Source organism: Lagenorhynchus albirostris, chromosome 8 (genome assembly GCF_949774975.1).
Source record: "Lagenorhynchus albirostris chromosome 8, mLagAlb1.1, whole genome shotgun sequence".
Classification (NCBI taxonomy): domain Eukaryota; kingdom Metazoa; phylum Chordata; class Mammalia; order Artiodactyla; family Delphinidae; genus Lagenorhynchus; species Lagenorhynchus albirostris.
In genome coordinates this window covers 1,036,059-1,053,755 of record NC_083102.1, presented here as the reverse complement: position 1 = coordinate 1,053,755, position 17,697 = coordinate 1,036,059, and the positions used below count along the sequence as shown (strand labels likewise).

The window sequence follows — 17,697 nt, the reverse complement described above, 5'->3', positions numbered from 1 at the left end:
CGATGGGGCGGCTTGGCCACATTTTGCAACGTGGTAACTTCCCATTTTTCAGGCGTTTACATCACTGCTCTTGGTTTTCTTGTCTTCATCTGTGAAATGGGCTGAAACCAGTTCCTACCTCATGGTTTCTTAGGACAGTGCTGTTACGTAAACGCTCAGTGACGCTCATTCCTGTTGTATCGTACTTTGCAAGATCCAGTCCATACCCTCACCTTCAACTTGGATGAAGGCGTGGCCCCTCCGTCTACCCAGCTGCGTGCTGCGCACTGTCCCTGTGACCAGCAGCTGGCTTCTGAGGAACCAGGAACCAGGACGGACACCTGCTCTTGCCACCACCCGCAAAGCTGCCATGCTGCCACGCCAGCCTCTGAGAACAAATGTGCTCTGGAAACAGGTCTTTTCGAAGGACAGGTTCAAACGTGATCCTTTACCTTTCAAAAGGACGGACGGCGGTTCTCATGAAGCTGAGTCCCACAACTCAGCTTATGTAAAGCACGACGATGTTGACAATAATTCCATGGAGTCCCTGGAACGAGGCCACCTGTTTCCAGAGCTCTGCTCTGAGCCTGGTCAGGCCTGGCCACGTTGCCTTGGAAAACGTGTCTTCAGAAGCCGACCAGGTTCACAGCTGAGGGTGTTTCCCTTCCCGTCTCCCTCCTCTCCCGGTGCCGTCGTTCCTTCTGCAAACGTACGGGGGCTCCTACCTCGCCCCAGGCCTGGGCGCCGCATGGCTCGGGGAGCCTGTCAGGCACAGCCTCCCGGGCACCCCCTTCCTGGGCTGCAAATCCCCCCAAAGCACCGTCACCGTGTGCCCGGGGCTGCAGTTTCCAGGGCATGTGACATTTTCCCTGTGGAGGCCCTTTCCCCCTTAGTTTCATCAAAGGAGAATTGGTTCCATTTTTTTGCCACGATCCTTTCAGCCTTAATCATTACAACTGTAGGTTCCACAGGTGCAGCATCTCACACTCTGTCTCGTTTAACCCTCACAGGGACCTCGAAGGAGGCACTATTACTAAGCCAGTCCCGGGGATGAGAAAACGGAGGTGGAAGGATTTGTCGGGGACGTGGGACCAGGAAACAGCTGAGCTTCCAGCTTCACCCCGGTTTCTGGGGCCGCAGCGTCCGTGCCGTCAGCGGCATGCTCCCATCTCCAAGACCGACCCCTTGGGCCCCGGCAGCTCAGAGGCTGTGCTGGTCTCGGCAGGAGGACGTGGCTCCTGGGAGGAGGGGCTCTCGACGGCCGGCCCTGCCCCTTCCCACGTGTCCACTGGGCAGCTGCCAGGACCCCCCCCTCCCCACTTCCCGGCACCGGCCGACACTCGTGTCCCTGAGACCTCAGTGCCTCTAGGCCTCAGTCAACACCTGCTTCCCTGGCCGCTTCCTCTGTGTCTCGTCCACCTGCTGGGACCCCTGGCTCAGCGGTAATTAGGTCCCTCCCTGCGGCTCAGCTACGCTCGGCCTCCTCCGCCGTGAAGACCGCCCGGAGCAGCTGGGCTGGCGGCAGCGGCTTTGTCATCTGCACAGCGGCCTGCGACCTCCCGCCAGCCGGAGACCTTCGTTCTTCCACGGAAAGCCCTGCCTCCTTTCCAGGGGAGGGCGAATTCTGCTCACCCCTAGGAGAAGCGTCTGTTCCGAGAGTCCTGAACCACGGCTCCCAGCGCGAAGCCACAGCACGTACACCAACATGACACTGCAGTGGGCAGAGCGACAGCGAGCGGGGGAAGGCGCTCGGGGCTCAGGGCGCCTCCCAGGCCAGCCCCCGACAGCCCTCCAGCGACAGGTCAGTATCTGGCTTCTCGGCTTCCTACGCCGCTCGTTCCTCCAAGGCACCTCCATCCTCTGCCGAGGAGAACGTTCCAGTTCTGCACACTGGCCTCTGAGCTACTCCTCGCTTCCACCCAGTTGTCCAAACGTGAGTAGCTTGGCGGTTGGTTCCACCACGTCTTTAATTTGAAATGTCACATCTGTGTCACGTTCACGAGAGCAGCTAAGCATCAGGGACGGCGGGTTCCTGGGACCTGCCTGGACTTTGCATAACTTATGTCGGGCCTCTGAGACCTCAGCGCGTGCTTCAGGGAGACGGCCTTGGCGGCTGTCTGATGGCCGGGACGGTCCTGACGGAGGGCCGGATGGCTGAGCACCACACGCCGGTCTCCCTGTGGCCTTCATGAGTCGGGAGGTCGGGGCTCCCGTGTGTCCTGACGTCCGGCACAGGCGGCTTCGCTGCAGCCCTTGCAGATGGGAAGCCAGCATCCACGTGCCAATGACAAGACAGGCCCTGTGAACGTGGCTCTGGTCTGGTTGAATGTGTCCCATGGCCTTTCCCGTGAGAAAGGGCAGCAGTTTCGGAGCCTAAAAGACGAGCCATTTTACTTGCTTTCGTGGATGAGAAGGTGTAAAAATGCCAGGCGGGGCTCCCTTCTGCCACGTCTCCACACCTCGGGGTCCCGTACGGGGGGGCCGAAGACCACGGTGGGGCCGAGAAAACCCCTCTGTAAGTGGGTGAGAGGGCAGAAAACAGGGCTGGGGCGTGAGGGCCGGACGCTGGGGCGTGCACGGTGGGGTCCCCGTGGCTGGGCTGGACCCCCTCCCCGGTGCCCGGCACCTGCTCCCCACTCAGAGCCGGGAGGAGTAGCCGGTGACCCCAATTCAAATGAAGCGTCGGCCGGTTAACGAGATGCAGCCTTGAGTCCGGGCGGCCAAACGCCCTCAGGTTTCTGGGTTGGTCGGCGGTGGACGGGGGTTTGGAAACCGTCGCCGCCATCGCCCGGGGGACGCCTCGCGTTAGGCTCGGCCGCGGGGTGGCCTGCAGACGGCGGGTCAGCTCTGTAGCGCGGGGACTTCAGCTGAGAGGCCACCACCAGGCTCCCCGTCACATCTGCCATCCCACACGGGTACCACAAAACACAGTTTACTACGAAAACAACAATGTGTTCGCGTCCCGTTTGGAGATGAGATACCGTCGAGCTGTAGCTCAGTCGTCTTGACATAGGAAGACACCAGAATGTGATGAAGGCTCTCGAGACGCATCTCGCCGCCACCAACCTGTCAAACGCTCCTGGCTGTGTGCTGGCCCCAAAACCGGATCGCATCAGAAACCTGAATGACTGGTGGAGTTTCCTTTTCTAAAAGCGACGCACGTTGAAACGTTCTCTAAAACGTCAGCTCTAAACTAACATAACTGTTATTTGTCCGGAGAAGAGGTGCCTTCCGAGTTCCTGGCTGTGGGTGCACAGTAGGACGGCAGCACACGTCTGCGACCTGAGCGATGCGCCGTCTCCTCCAGAAACCGCGAACCCTGGGACTCAGGCCCAGCCACACGCGACCACGGTGGAGCCGTGGGAGCGCCGTGTGCTCCCAGCCCGGGCCCTCCGTCCACGTCCGCGTGGGGAGGAGGCAGAGGGAGGCGTCAGCTCAGCCGCACTGATCGGCCGCGCTGAACCTCGACTCCGGCTTCCCTCGTCTGTTATCTCTGCTCTGAGGTGCCCCTCAGTCCCCACGTCTGGCACCTGTGCCTCCCGCCCCCGGATCAGACATCCCAGGAGTGGGCGTCTCCACCCCCCAACGTCCTGGGGGCGTCCCCAGACCCACCTCCAGGCTCCACACTGAGGCTCTTCAGTGCCAACGTGGTTTCCCAGCTGCTCTGGGGTGACTGTCTGTGTCCTCCCACATTCTCGTGTGGAATCCTAATCCCCAAGGTGATGGTGTCACGAGGTAGGGCCCTCATGACGGGGTCAGTGCCCTAATGAGACCCCACAGAGCTCGCTGCCCCTCCCACACGTGAGGACGTGGCGAGAAGCTGCCGTCTGTGAGCCAGGACTTGGGCTCCCACCAGAACCCAGACCCGCTGGGCCTCCATCTTAGCCTTCCAGCCTCCAGACAGAGAGTTAATTAAGTGTCTGTTCAAGCCGCCAGAAGGGACCAAGACGCTGGCCTTCCCAGTCCCTTCCCCTTCCTGGGAAGTTAGCTGTGCAGCGGAAACTCTCCCCTGACCCACGAGAGCCCGGATGCCCCGGGGGTTAGTGACTCAGGCTCTGCCCTTCGTCACCCGGAGCCCCATCCCCAGTAGGAGAGACTACGGCCAGTGTGACGGTAACTGAACGGGGAGAGAGAGGCCTGTGGCCTGGAGACCTGGGAGGGCGGTGTCCACGCAGCCATCAGCACTCGTCCACACGGCAAGAAGCGCTGAGTTGTGAACAAACCCTCTTAATAAAACTTGGACAGTAATCGAGCACCACGTGCTCCAGGATGGGCAGGGGGCGCGTTCATCCCGGGGAGGGGGCTCCCTGCCAGGAGCCTTCTGCACCAGACGGGGCCTCTGAAGGGCGTACGAAGCAGCTGACCCCTCCCACGTCACGTTTAACGAGAAGCAGCCTGTGAGCGACATGCGTTCACCCGAAGGCTGCTCAGTGAGCTGGGGGCTGGAGGGAGGAGACGACTGCGTCTGGAGTCGGGTGCACACGGTCGGCGCTCACCCGTGCGCATTTCCAGGGTGGGGGCCGAGGGTTCTGTGCAGAGCCGGGACGACGCTCCCTCGGGGGGCCCTGGGCAGAGGGGCTGGACATGGGGTGCCCTCCTCCTGCCGCCTTGGGCCGCATGCTAGGGAGCTGGGCCCCCAAGCCTCTCACAGGCACTCCCTCCCAACCCCGCGCAGAGGGTGCAGGCCTTACCAGGACCATGTGGCCGGTGGAGATGTCCATGTTGGGCTGCACGGGCTCCTCCGACCAGGACGAGGTGCTGCCCCGCGCGGAGGGGCTGGGCATCGGCCCGTCACTGAACTGGGAGGACACGCTGCTGACGCGGGACGTGTGCGCGGTCTCCGGGCGCTCGGACGGGCGCGCGGCCATGCGCTGCCGGCACAGCTCCTGCAAGACAGCGGGCGCCGGTCAGAGCCTCCCTACCTGCGTTCCCAGGGCCAGGGCCGACGGGATCCACCTGTGACCACGCACAGATGTACACACACCACACAGAGACACACACGGGCACATACACAGTAGACACACACACACCCGACACAGGTATACACACAGATGTACACAGATACATACACGCCACACGGAGACACACAGATAGATACGCTATAGACACACACAGATACACACACAGATACACACAGATACATACACGCCACACGGAGACACACAGATAGATACGCTATAGACACACGCAGATACATACACCCGTACACAGAGACACACATAGACACACACAGACATAAACAGATACACACACACACACACAGATAGGCACACACACACAGATAGACACGCACAGATTCAGAAGGGGCCGCTGGGCCAACTCCGGCCTCCCTGGACCCTCAGAATGGCGTGTCATGTGCACTAACTCAGGCCCCTTCCTCATCAGAACGTGGGCCCAGGCGGGAGGGAAGGGTTTTTACACTGTGGACTGAAATACAGAAAAGGGTACCAGGCTCAGGATGTTTGCAGAAAAAACCCTCTGTTTGGTTCTCCTTGTTCTCAAAACATCGCTCCGACTGGAAAGCCCACACGGGAGGGAATCCAGAGAAGCGCAGACGACAGGGAAAGTGCAGGGCGGATGGGGAACGCGGCCCCCTGGGCGGACACCGGACACGGGGCTCGCGCTGACGGACGAGCCCCCACCCGACAGAGCTCGGCTGGGTCAGTACGGAGTCTCGGGCTGCCTCGTACAGGGATGCGTGACCAGCCTGGCCGGGGAGGCCCCTCCGTGCCTGTGGCCCTGCAGCCGCCAGACTCGGGTCTCGGCCGTCACGCAGCCCCGGGAGACTCAGCCGGGCGCCCTGCTCCCCCCACTTCTGAGCGGCCAAGCGCCCTTGGGGAGAATTCAACAGTCACGATTCGGGGACTCCCAGCCTCTGCCCAGTGAACACGTCACCGTCACCCGAGCCGTCAAACAAAACGACGTCGAGAAGAAGTTTATAAGAGCATCTGAGCCCAAGAGTTGAAAACTTGCTCAGGGGCGAAAGGGCTCGTTGGAGGGCTGAGGCCCCACACGCCCCTTGCTCTTCACCTGGTGCCATCAGGGGGCCGCAGCCCGCTCGCCCAACCAGCGCCGCGCGCCACAGGCCGCTCAACTCCCGCGGGCACGGCCTCGGCCACGGGGCTGGTTCCCGCTTCCTGTCCTCTCACGCGGCTGCCGCTTACTGGGCACTAAGGGTCGTCGTGAGGCCGCTGAGGTCTCGCTCTCCCCGGGGACGCGGTGCCGGCTCCTCCCCAGGTCGGAGGACGGCTCAGGCACTTTGAGGGGGGGCCGGCTGGATGTGAACCCCCAGCCCCGCTAGAGCACCTGGCGACGGGGATCAGTGTGGGCACCTGGAGGAGGCGGCGGAAGAGACGAACTGGAAGAAAACAGGGCCAGCGGTGAGGGTGTGGTCCTCCTGCCCAGGGCTCAGGAATTTCACACGGCTTCTAAACAACAAATGTTTGAAATTCCACCCACGTTTCCTCAGAGTCTTAAAAACAAAAAGAAACCCAGACACGTCGGGTGATTGTAATAAGGCAGATGACGCTAGGAACCAAGTCCGCGTCTCACTGATTCCCGCTTCCGCATGTGGAACATCACTTGATTCTGGGAGTGCCCACCAAAAAATGCTTCTGCAGTAATTTCTGTGGCTTCCTTTAGTTCACCCAGAAGAACAGGCCCGAAGAGCTCAGGCTGAGAGAGCTCAGAAAACGTCCTCCAAGAACCGGCTTCTCTGGCGAAGATGTGAGATGTCTGCGATTCACCTTCTGAAAAGCGAAACACTGGAGCAGCTGGGTGTCTGCCCGTGGAGGTGCCAGGGATGAAGAGTGACGGCCAGGCCTGGATCCCCATCCCTCTCCGGTCCCCGTGGAGAGTGGAGTGCCCTGGGCGGGGTGAACCTGGGTCAGGCGCTCAAGGCCCCCAAGCCTGAGTGCTGTCACTTAAAAATGGAAGGAACAGGACAGCACAGAAGATGAAAAGGGTTCATGTGTGTGAGATGCCTGGTGCGGTGCCTGCCACGAGGTCCCATAGTCAATCAGTGCAACGGTAGAGGTACTGGTGCAGTGAAGGTAAGAATGATTCTTTAAACCAGAACAAATTCTCGACGGCTTGGCGAGTTCAAAGATATTTCTAAAGGAAGCAGGAATTTTCGAGGTGGAGGTGCCCACAGAGCGTCCGCTCAGGCCTCCTCATCTGGTAGACGATTAGGACTGACTTGCAGGCTCGGTGAAGGCCTCACAGGTGCCCGGTGGTCCCCGGGGACTGAACCTGTGACTCAGGCCCAGCACTCTTCCCGCTGCTGCTGAGAGCAGATTCCCCTTGTGGGTCTTTGTTTTTTAAAAATAAAAGCTGCAGTAAAGATCCAAGAAAAAACCGTCACCCCCATTTCCAACAGCAAACAATGCAGGACATCGGGGCCTGGACTGGAGAGAGGAGCCCGGAGGCTGGCAGCCCGGGTGACGGTGCTTTGCCTGTGCACAGGGGAGGTTCCTGGGCTGCGCAGGGACCCCGGGGGGGGTGGGGTGGGGGTGTGGGTCAGGCCTTCACCACGTGCTTCCATCTGCAAATAAAAATAGGTGCACCTGCTGAGGTGGGACGCCGCCTAACCTCCAACCGACCGTAGTCCCGTTTCTACCTCTGGACTACCTGAGAGGTGGTGAAGCCAGGGTCTCTGGAAGGGTCAGGCTGTGGTGGGACCCCCGCGGTGGAAGCACTGCTCCTGGGAGGCCTGGGGGGGTCCTGCCCAGCCCCGGTGGCTGGGTGGGAGGGGGTGTGACACACCTGGGGCACGGCAGCCCCCGTGCCCCAAGCTCCCGTGAGCCACCAGCAGAGGTGTGTTCCGAGGGCCGTGAGGAGACATTAGGGGAGGCCCTGCCTCCAAAAAACTGCCCGGGACACGCCCACCAGGCCACCCAGGCTGCGAGGCAGCTCCTCCTAGAACCTGGCCCAGGGTGCACCTGTTCCTCCAGAGGCTGCAATGAGAAGGTAACACATTTCACGTCGATTCTTTCTTAGCTTCCGGGAGACTCCCATATGCTCACATCCTGGAGTCTTGGCGATGCCTGACCCTGAGTCCCGGCTGCAGCTGTTACTGGCTGTGTGACCTTGGGCAAACCACCAAGCCTCTCTGGGCCTCAGAGAGGCACCAACCTGGCAGCTCTCGGCAGACGTGTCTGGGTGACTGTCAGCCCTCGTCGCTAACCTCCTCAGCAAACCACGCGTCCAACACTGCGCTGGATGCCGGGTACGCCGGGCAGATGCAACCAGGTCCCGACTTCCGGGGGCTCACAGGCCAGCAGAGCTGAGCGGTGACAAGAGGTAGGGAGGCGTCAGGACGGGAGCCCCGGTCAGCGTGGAGCCGTGGGTGGGGACCCGGAAGGACAAAAACAGCTCTGGAGGCTGGGATGTGGGCGGTTAGGGCCCGCGGGGCTGCAAGAGCTTCCCCGCGGGTGGGGCTGCAGGTCGGGGAGCAGGGGGACGGGACCGTCCCATGTCACCCCTGGGGCGGCAGTGCTGGTGCCCCCGTCCCGCACCTTCGCTTTGCCCCCGTTAGTGTGCTTGGGTTTCTGGAATTAAGATGTTGGAAGCGAGCCGTGTGTGTGTGGCCCAAGGCCCACCTGCGCTGATGGGCTCTGGACACCTCGGAGGGAACCGTTCACCTGCGGGTGGCATCCCCCTGCACCGCGCCTGAGGCAGCGTGGCTCGGGGCTGTGGCTGAAGTTTTCCTGGTCCCTTCAGCCTGCAGCTCAGCTCGCCCACGGGGGCTGCCTGCCGCCCTCCGCGAGGCCGGGGTCCGAGCCACATCGTCCTGACCTGAGACACAGGTTGAACGACGTCTGGCTCAGATTAGGCTGTTGCACGAGCGGCAGTTGGGGAGCCAGAGCTGCCACTGGCTTCAGAACGACAGGGCTGGGGGAGCCAGGCCACGCACACGCCTGGACCGCAAGGTGGCAAGGTCCACCCCCACTGCTGCCCTTGAGCTTAACACAAGAAGGCCAGACCTATCCGTTTGTGACAGAAACAGGGATCACTCGAAAGTGGTTCAGTCTGAGAGCCAGTCTGGTGATCACGCCCCCCAGGAGGAGACACACCAGTCCTGCTGCCTGAGGAAGGGGCTCAGCTGAATCTTCAATCATGGCTTGTTCCGCTTGGTCCCAGGCAGAGTCCCTCCGTGTCCCTGTGGCCGCCGCCTGACCCCGAGCCCTGAGCTCTCACGTCTGGACACGCATCCTCCCCTACCTCCTGCCATGTCACCCTCCTCGCGCTGTCACAGGACTCTCTAGGTGTCCCCAGAGAGGCAGGCACGATGCAAAGAGAAGCAGAAATCTCTGGGGGAGTCACTGCATGGCCTTTAAATTAGTCCTTTATGTTGATTATAGCTTCTAAATTAATAACAGAAATTCTATATTTTGTCCATGCTCTGCACTATTGCTTTAAAATTTCTAAGGAAAAATGAACTTCTTTTTAGAACATTACTACCTGCCTTAGTAATGGTCTGGCCAGGACACTAACTGGATAGTTTTGAAATCCCTTAGGTTTATGGTTTTGTGGGGACGTTTCAGCCCACACTCCGCAGATCTGGACCCCTCAGGAGGGCCGTCAGCCGTGGGTTTACCAGGGAGCTCTTGCTTCCATGCCTCTCCCCTCCCCAGACCAGACGGTGACGCTGTGAGCCTCCTTCTTCACTTAAAAGTATCATCTCTCCCTAAAAAGGCATCTGCAGTCCACACGGCAAGGTTGAAGGCACGACCCCACTGACCCCTTTGAGCCACGGGCTGGGCTGAAACATTTATTTTAAACGTAATTTGAAGTTCCCATCACGCAGGGAACTGCTATCAGGTCAAAGCACTTTCCTGAGCTTACTGCCTGCATTTATTACTGATAAGGGCCACGCACGATAGGACAGGACACTCATGTCATCGAGTGACAAACACCACCATCAACCGGATCAGCCTCGTGGAAGTAATGCCCTGTGGAGGCAGTTTACAGTTCAGAGCTGTGATCACCCGTGGAGGGCACCTTATTTGCGCAAAAGGTAACTGACAACGCTAAATGAACTACACAGCCTGCTCTGAAAGAAACTGGAGACTTAAGTTTTGAACTTTTCCTAATTGATAATCCTGGCAGCAAGCGGGAAGGGCAGGATCCACACCCGGAACACCAACTGCCCGGGTTAGGTCATGGAAACCCCAAAATGATACCAAGCCCATCGAGGTACTAATTAAGGTGCAAGTTCACTAAAATCGTAATTCCCTTCGACTTTACAGATGCAGCGCGTCCTCAGTGGGGCCTCGTCCTGAGCACAGAGGAGAGTTTGGCAAAGAGTCTTTACCTGGCTGGATAAAGAGGTGCGGCACCTTCCAGCCCCCCCATTGAAAAGAATCTTTTCAGGTGTTTAAGACCCGGACTAACTCGCCTTTAATTAAAAAATGGCTTTGCTTATGATCTAGGACGGCACTACCTTCGTAAAAATGATCCTGAGCGTTTAGTTCGATGACCTTGAGTTGATAAACGCAAGTACCATCCTTGTGTAGCGAGTGAGTCACACACCCAATGACCAAGAGGCAGACCTACACGTGGGGTCAGCCAGCCATCCACAGGCTCCCTTCAAACGGCTCTTCGCTCAGGGCGTCCCCCGTCCAGCGCTGCAGACCACCAGCCGCGAGCACAGAGCCGGACACCCTCTGGGCTGCACCTGCAGACGTGGGGCGCCTCTCCCACCTGAGCGCTCACTCGGGCTGTGAGCCGGTGCCCTGGGTCCCAAACCGCTCCCACCAGGAGTTCGGCCAAGTCTGTTTTCTCATCCAGTGCCTACACTTTAGCAGGAAAGAGAAAACCGATGTGTGTGTGAATGGAAAGAAAGTCATTTTCCGACAGCAGAAGGGAAATCACTTATTTGGGGGCCGTGGTGCTTCGGTTTTCAGGATGTCTGTCTCTGAAGAGGGGCCTCGGGCCAGAGGTGACTCATCTCAGCGTGGCTGTGCCTTTCTAGCTGCTGGACCCTCGCAGGTGTGGAGAAAAATCACTGAGGAAAACAGGTGCAAGTCATCCCAAGCTCCCGATGAGGACGCTCACACAGTCAGGGGCAGATGCTGCGATTCTGCTGCTGAGCCCACATTTGTACCACCAAGGATGGCGGGGCCTCTACGCTTGGGGAGCAGGTGCTCTAGGGCCACCTGTGTCTTAGGAACAAGTCCCAGGGAGAAGATGAAATCCACCAGTGGGAGAGAACGCCGCCCGAGACAGACCCTGGTCCACGCCGTGCATCACGGGTCGAGGCAAGGACTCGGGCCCACGTCACCCGGGTCTGAATCCCGGCTCAGCCACTTAGGAGCTGCGTGACTTTGGACACGTTGCCTGAGTGCCTCAGTTTCCTAATCTGTGGAGTGGGGATGGCTGCACAGGGCTGCTGGGAGGATTCCACGAGCGAACATGTGAAGCTGTTAACACAGCGCTGGGCGTGAGGCCAGCAGGCAGCCCCCATCCACACCTTCCTCCTGCTGGACGCAGCCTCCCTGCCGAGCTTCCTCGCCTGCAGCCGGGTGCGGGAAGGGAGTCGGGACACCAGGGGAGGTCCTGCTCCCAGGGCACCAGAACTAAAAGACGCGGATCCACTCGGGCTGTCCCTCTGCTGCTCCATGGCACCAAGGGCCGTGGGGAACCCAGTTTGCCGACCGACCGCCGTCTTTAGCAAGAAGAATCTCTCCCCTCCCTTCCTGGGGAAAGCAGAGTTTAGAAGTTTCTAAGGAGAAAAGAACAGCATTTTCACAGTCCCCCTAAATTCAGATGCTCAGTCACAAAATAAACACGTGAAGCCTGTGCCCCGCTATCTTAAAATATCCAAATGGCGCCTCGTTGGTCAAAAAAGGTGAGACAGGGGCTTCCCTGGTGGCGCAGTGGTTGAGAGTCCGCCTGCCGATGCAGGGGACACGGGTTCGTGCCCCGGTCCGGGAAGATCCCACATGCCGCGGAGCGGCTGGGCCCGTGAGCCATGGCCGCTGAGCCTGCGCGTCCGGAGCCTGTGCTCCGCAACGGGAGAGGCCACAACAGTGAGAGGCCCGCGTACCGCAAAAAAAAAAAAAAAAAAAAAAAAAAGGTGAGACAGGAGCACAGACTTCCCCATCGAGAAAATGTGACTCGCCCATCTCGGTGCCGCTGGGGGCGCTTCCCGGAGGTCCAGCCAGCACAGCAGACACGCCAGCCCTGCCGGCCACCCCTGAGCGGGGGCAGGTCGCAGAGCAGAGTCAGCGCAGGATCTGTTCAGGTCCGAGAGCTTCGCATTTTCAGAGGCAGTCCTTAGGGTACGAGGATGCGGGCTAAGAAAACAGGATCACACGGCACGTTCTGAAGTGCCGTCATCATTTTCTGCAAAGCCGCCTGCTTCTCTGTTACCTACGGAGCCCAGGCCCTGGGACGTGTCTGCAGAGCCTCCAAGTGTCTTATGGGTCTTTGTAACACAATTTGCAAAGTAGGTTGACTAGGACTCCGGCAGAAGAAATCCATCCATACACATAACAACAAATGTGTGAGACAAACAAATGTCTCATCAAATGTCTCATCTCTCGAACCTTCATCTGCTGGGGGAAATTGCAGAGAGTGGGACTCACTCTGAGAGAAAAGACTCGCCATCCCCAGATTCTGCCAAAGGACAGACAGGACTCCACAGGCTTGAGAAAAACCTCTTTCTTTGTACCTTTCAAGGAACAACGGGAACAAAGCAGTGGACGGCCTGAGTGCGCACACAAAGGCGGCCGGGTTTTTAGGGTTATTTGGGGAGCGTAATTAGTGGTAACAGGGCAAAACCAAGGCAGGATGCACAAAGCCGGGGAGAAAGCGAAATGGGTTCATTAGGGGTTGTGCGCGGGGTGGGGGGGGGCAATTACTCTCCAGATGGAGAAAACGCTCAAAGGAGCGGCCTCCCTGGGAGGGGCTGAGCCCAGCTCGTAGGGCGCCAACAGCGGCCACAGAGCCGCTGCGACAGAGAGCAGTCACAGAGACGCCGGCGGTGACGGTAAATACAAGCACTGTGGTCAGCGCCCCACAAGGCAGGAGGCGGGCCCTGGCAAGTCCCCTCGGGGTGGGGCACAGGTGGTGTTTATATTGTGCTCAATTTAGAGAAGGCATTATTTTTGTAAAACAAAACCCATACAAGGTATGTTTAAAATACAGCAAATTCTACACTGAATATGATTAAACTTGAGTGAAACGGCTGGGGGAAAGCAGGGGACAAAACATCCCGGATGGTCAGGGGCCAGGAACGTCTCGTCAAGAAAAAGCGTAGGAAGAAAAGCAAAGCCTTGTCTGATCAGCCGGCTCTCCTCCAATAGCTGTGAGTGCACAGCAAGTGTGACACGGAAGGAATGGCCTGGCCTTCGAGGCCGGCGGGGTGGCTGTGAGCACAGAACCGGGGACACGTGAAGCGGTTTAGGGGAGGGATTTTACGTGAACGTTCTCACTGCGAGTAGCTCACCTGCTCAGTGTTGGTCTGGGGAGTAAACACGGGCGCATGTTCCGTGCCCTGGGACGGCTCCCCCCGGGGTCCTGGGGTCCCGGTGCCGCCTCCTAAGGGATTGGGGGCCACGGGAACACGGCCATTTCTGGGTAAGAAGCAGAGGACACGCCCCCGGAGGCCAGAGCCGCAGCAGGTGCACTGGGCGGCCGTCCTTAGGCCGGCCCAGCCCAGATCCTGCTCCCAGGATGGGGCGCTCGGCACTCAGCCCGTCTTCACCGTCACTGGCGTGTGTCACGAGGTCGCCACCACCCGTCCTGGGACGCTCTTCACCACCTCCACCAGGCTGCTCAGTGATGCCCAGATAGCGTTTACCTTTCCACGGCGGGACAGCACGCTCACACGTGCTCACACACCCGTGTGCACACGCAGGGGAGAAGCACTTCTCCACGGTGGACCCTGAGCCGGGTTCCAGAGCCTCCGTGGGGCGGTGCTCATTCAGACCTTTAACTTGGGATAAGGCACCCTCACCCGCACCCCGACACCCTGATGACAGCTTCGGCCGCAAACCCAGGCTCCTCTGGCCGGACTGCAGCTGCGTTAAGTGCCAGGTCCCACGGCGTCAGTCAACTGCCCAGGACAGCTCCACGGCCAGCAGTGTTTACCAGGCGACATCGAGTAACTGTTCCCATCTCGTAAATGTCTTCTCAGAATAAAAGTTATAGACACATTTCAACTAAGAGAGGTGAACGTGATGTTCAGCTGGCTTCTCAATCTGAAACAGTCTACCGTCACAAAGCCAGGCCCAGGACCCCGACCCCGTCTGCCCCTCCCAGCCACCCCGTGCTCGCTCCCAGCCCTGTCCTGCTCTCCAGTCATCGCCACGTGGACGGCCTCTCACCCCCCAAACTGAGGACGGCGGTCACTTTCCTGTTCTCTGCCTCCCTCGGCGTCCAGCACAGATCGGGGAGGCTTCGCTCACTGGTGGGCATCGCCTGCAGCCAGCAGCCCCTAGGGGACCAGGTCCCCAGCCCTGGGCGGCGGCCGAGATGCTGCCGGAGCTGGAATCAGGCCCCGCGGCCGGAGGCGGAGGCTTCCTGCTCAGACCAGCAGGGCTGGGAGGTCATCTGTGAGCCCGAGCTGGCAGCTCGCGTGTTCTCGTTCTCCAGAGCTTTGCGGTGCAGGGTGCACAGTCAGGAACTCTGCAGCTGACGTGTCGCCTGAAGGGGGCTTGGAAGGCGCGTTACTAAGTGCACGGACTTCCTCCAGAACGCATGGGACACGCCCACCGTGGACCAGGTGCCCCCGCACCCCACCTAAGGCCTGTCTGTCCTTTCAGACCTGAGACACGCTCCGTCTGCTCTGCCCCCAATCAACATCAGGGTGAAATCGGGAAAGAACTGTGACAACAAAAACACAGACTCCAGCGAGCATCTTCCCCCTCCCCAGCCCATAGTTACCGTGGATTCCGTAACCATCTTTAACGCTTCGGCTGAAAGTTGGAATTTGAGACCCAGGGCAGAGTGTGTCTGACACACAACCCCTGCAAGACCCCAGCTCTCACAGGAGGGCTCCGGTCCAGCTCCAAGCCCCCTGGCAGGGCCGCCATCCGTAAGACAAATAAAACGGTAAACACCTGGACTCCTGCGGCGGACGACTCACCAGACAGCTGTGCTTCCAGGGTCCCCAAAGTCAGAGATGCCTCACAGCTCATGGCTCAGCTCGGCCTCTGTGAGCGAAGGTGGCCTGGAGCGGCCCCACCTGTGTGCACCGGCTTTTCAGTTGCATGTTTCATATTCAGACGATTAAAAATAACCAAGTCAGGTGGAAACAAACCGCCCGCCTCTTCACAGCAGCCTGGGCCTGACGTGGCCCAGGAGCATCAGCAGCTGTTTTCTGTGAGAGACTTTTGTCACCTGCCCAGTTTTCTTCTTGCGCAGAAGATACTGAATCCTCATCACCTGTCATCACCACCATCGTCACTCTGGTCCACATCATCCGAGCTCAGCGCTCCCTGTGCCCCGCGCTCTTCCGGACGCCGGAACTCAAGGGGGATGGTTTTCGCGAGAGTTCTAAACGCTTCCCCCAACCAGCTCCTCTCATATCGATACCTTAGATTCACGTGTCAGTTAGCTTTTATTGAGCACTGAGAGGTCCCTGCTGGTGTGGTGTGTTCATTCTACCGACCCGGCGTTTCAGGAAACTTCCTCGCCTTCCAGGAGGACACGCCGGGTAAGGAACAAGCCGAGTTCTGAACCCAGGTCTGTCTCAGCCCCTGATGCGAAAGTCCCTCCAGGTGTGAAGGGTAATTCCAGGCACCGGAAAGGGTTCTCGGCAGGGGCCCGCGCGGGGCGGGCGGAGGGTGTAGGGTCCAGGCTGGCGGACAGATGGGATGCTCTGGAGAATAAAGCAGGTGGAGGGCTTTCAGGGTGTGGGCCGCGGTCTGCACAAAGGTTCCGAGACAGAAGCACACAAGGGAGAGTCCGGGGGCGATGCGGACCAGCCAGGAGCACAAAAGGTATTCACAGCTCCCCATTCTGCGGCCGCTGCCTCATTAAGGCAAAGGGCAGGGCCCAGGCGGGGCGGAGAGTAGGAAGCAGCTGCCTCTGCTTCTCAGAAACAAACGCACACCATTCTGGGACCCAGTTGCTCCCTGTGAAGCCGCTGTGAACGGCGATCCTGCAGCACGACGCACAGAGCTCTGAAGGCCTGGGTCGGGGGCTGCACCGCTGATGAGCTGGTGACTGTGGGCAAGTCACTTTCAGTCTGTTTCATCTCAGTTTTCCCAGCTGTGAAATGAGGGCTCTGACCTCTAAGGCCCGCAAAATCTGTCACCTACCACCAAGAGGGGACAGGTGCCGAACTGCCACAGCAAGTCCGAGTCGGCGACGGCCCTCGAGTAAAACCAGCGATGGGGGTGTCCTGGTGCTCAGGAGGGGGGGCTGGGAGAGGATCCAGGAGCAAGTGGACGCTCGGGGCACTGCTGGCCGGGGGACAAGAGCCATCTGTCGCGTGCAGGGCACCAGCTCTGCTTTGCTGCCTCTCTTGAGTTGATGTGAAATCTGTAGACGCAAGACGTGCCTGGGAAATCCACCTCCAGAGGCAGGGGCTGCAGGAGCGGGTGGTGGGGAGCAGGCGGAATTAAGACGCACCATTTGGGGCTTCCCTGGTGGCGCAGCGGTTGAGAGTCCGCCTGCCGATGCAGGGGACACGGGTTCGTGCCCCGGTCCGGGAAGATCCCACGTGCCGCGGAGTGGCTGGGCCCGTGAGCCATGGCCGCTGAGCCTGCGCGTCCGGAGCCTGCGCTCTGCAGCGGGAGAGGCCACAGCGGCGAGAGGCCCACGTACCGCAAAAAAAAAAAAAGAAAAAATGCACCATTTCACAGTTATTGTCCGGGAAACCCGGGGTCCAAGGTCAGAAAAGAGGCAGTTCAAAAGCAACCGACCAAAGAATCTGAGATTTTTTCCCCCTAGTTTTCTCCCTCACGTTTCAATTTCAAATCTGTGGTCACTGAACTCAGTATTTTTCTTCTTGAAGGTGGGGGAGGAAAGGGAGGCCAGGGTGGGGAAGATAGTCCTGAAGCAGGTGAACCAGCTGTAACCTCCCTGCCAACTGATGACTGTTTTACAAACAAATCTGCATTTGATTTCCTCCCACTCAAGACCCTCTTGGGTTCTAGTTAAAGTGTGTGTTGCGCTGGCTTATGAAAGATGTAATTTAAAAAATATTCCTTTGTCGGTTATTCTTCTGCTTCACTGTCCTTAGAAAAAAATGATAAAATGCTTACCTATAGAGCAAATCCAAAATTTTAAACTTTAATTGGATGATTTGCATCTAGTTACAATATTGACACTAACACCCTGCACACTAATAATCCCACACCTGTCACACAAACTCCTCGCGCTGATTTGCGATTAAACATCGCAAAGTCGATCCAAGTTGAAACCTGTGCTTCGCGTCCCTAACCCTCAGGCACCCTAGAGAGCTGTGCGTGTTAAAGCATCTGGACTTCCTTCCTGATATAATCATGTGAATCTTCCTTTTCCTACTTTCCAAATAATCACAAACACAGACACACACAAACGTACCCAGACACCTCATTTTGCTGGTTGCAGTATCTTTTACACTCAGAAACCTTAAGAGAATACTTTTTCACAACTGTCGCCTCCCTAATTGGAAATCACCTTTATGAAAATCTTGCCCTTGCTAATAAAGAAATAACCTACCAAGATTCCATTTTTAATTATCAGCAAGTCTTCCAAAGCAGAAAACCCCAGTGGAGACTT

General features: G+C 58.6%; 1 protein-coding gene across 1 annotated transcript in view; it reads right to left on the bottom strand.

Annotated features, from left to right (window-relative positions):
* Window positions 1–17,697, bottom strand: part of PTPRN2 (protein tyrosine phosphatase receptor type N2) — a 673,487-nt gene that overhangs the window by 85,007 nt on the left and 570,783 nt on the right. Inside the window, 1 exon segment of the mRNA XM_060156261.1 lies at window positions 4,671–4,865. Within this exon segment, the coding sequence (XP_060012244.1) occupies window positions 4,671–4,865 (195 nt within the window).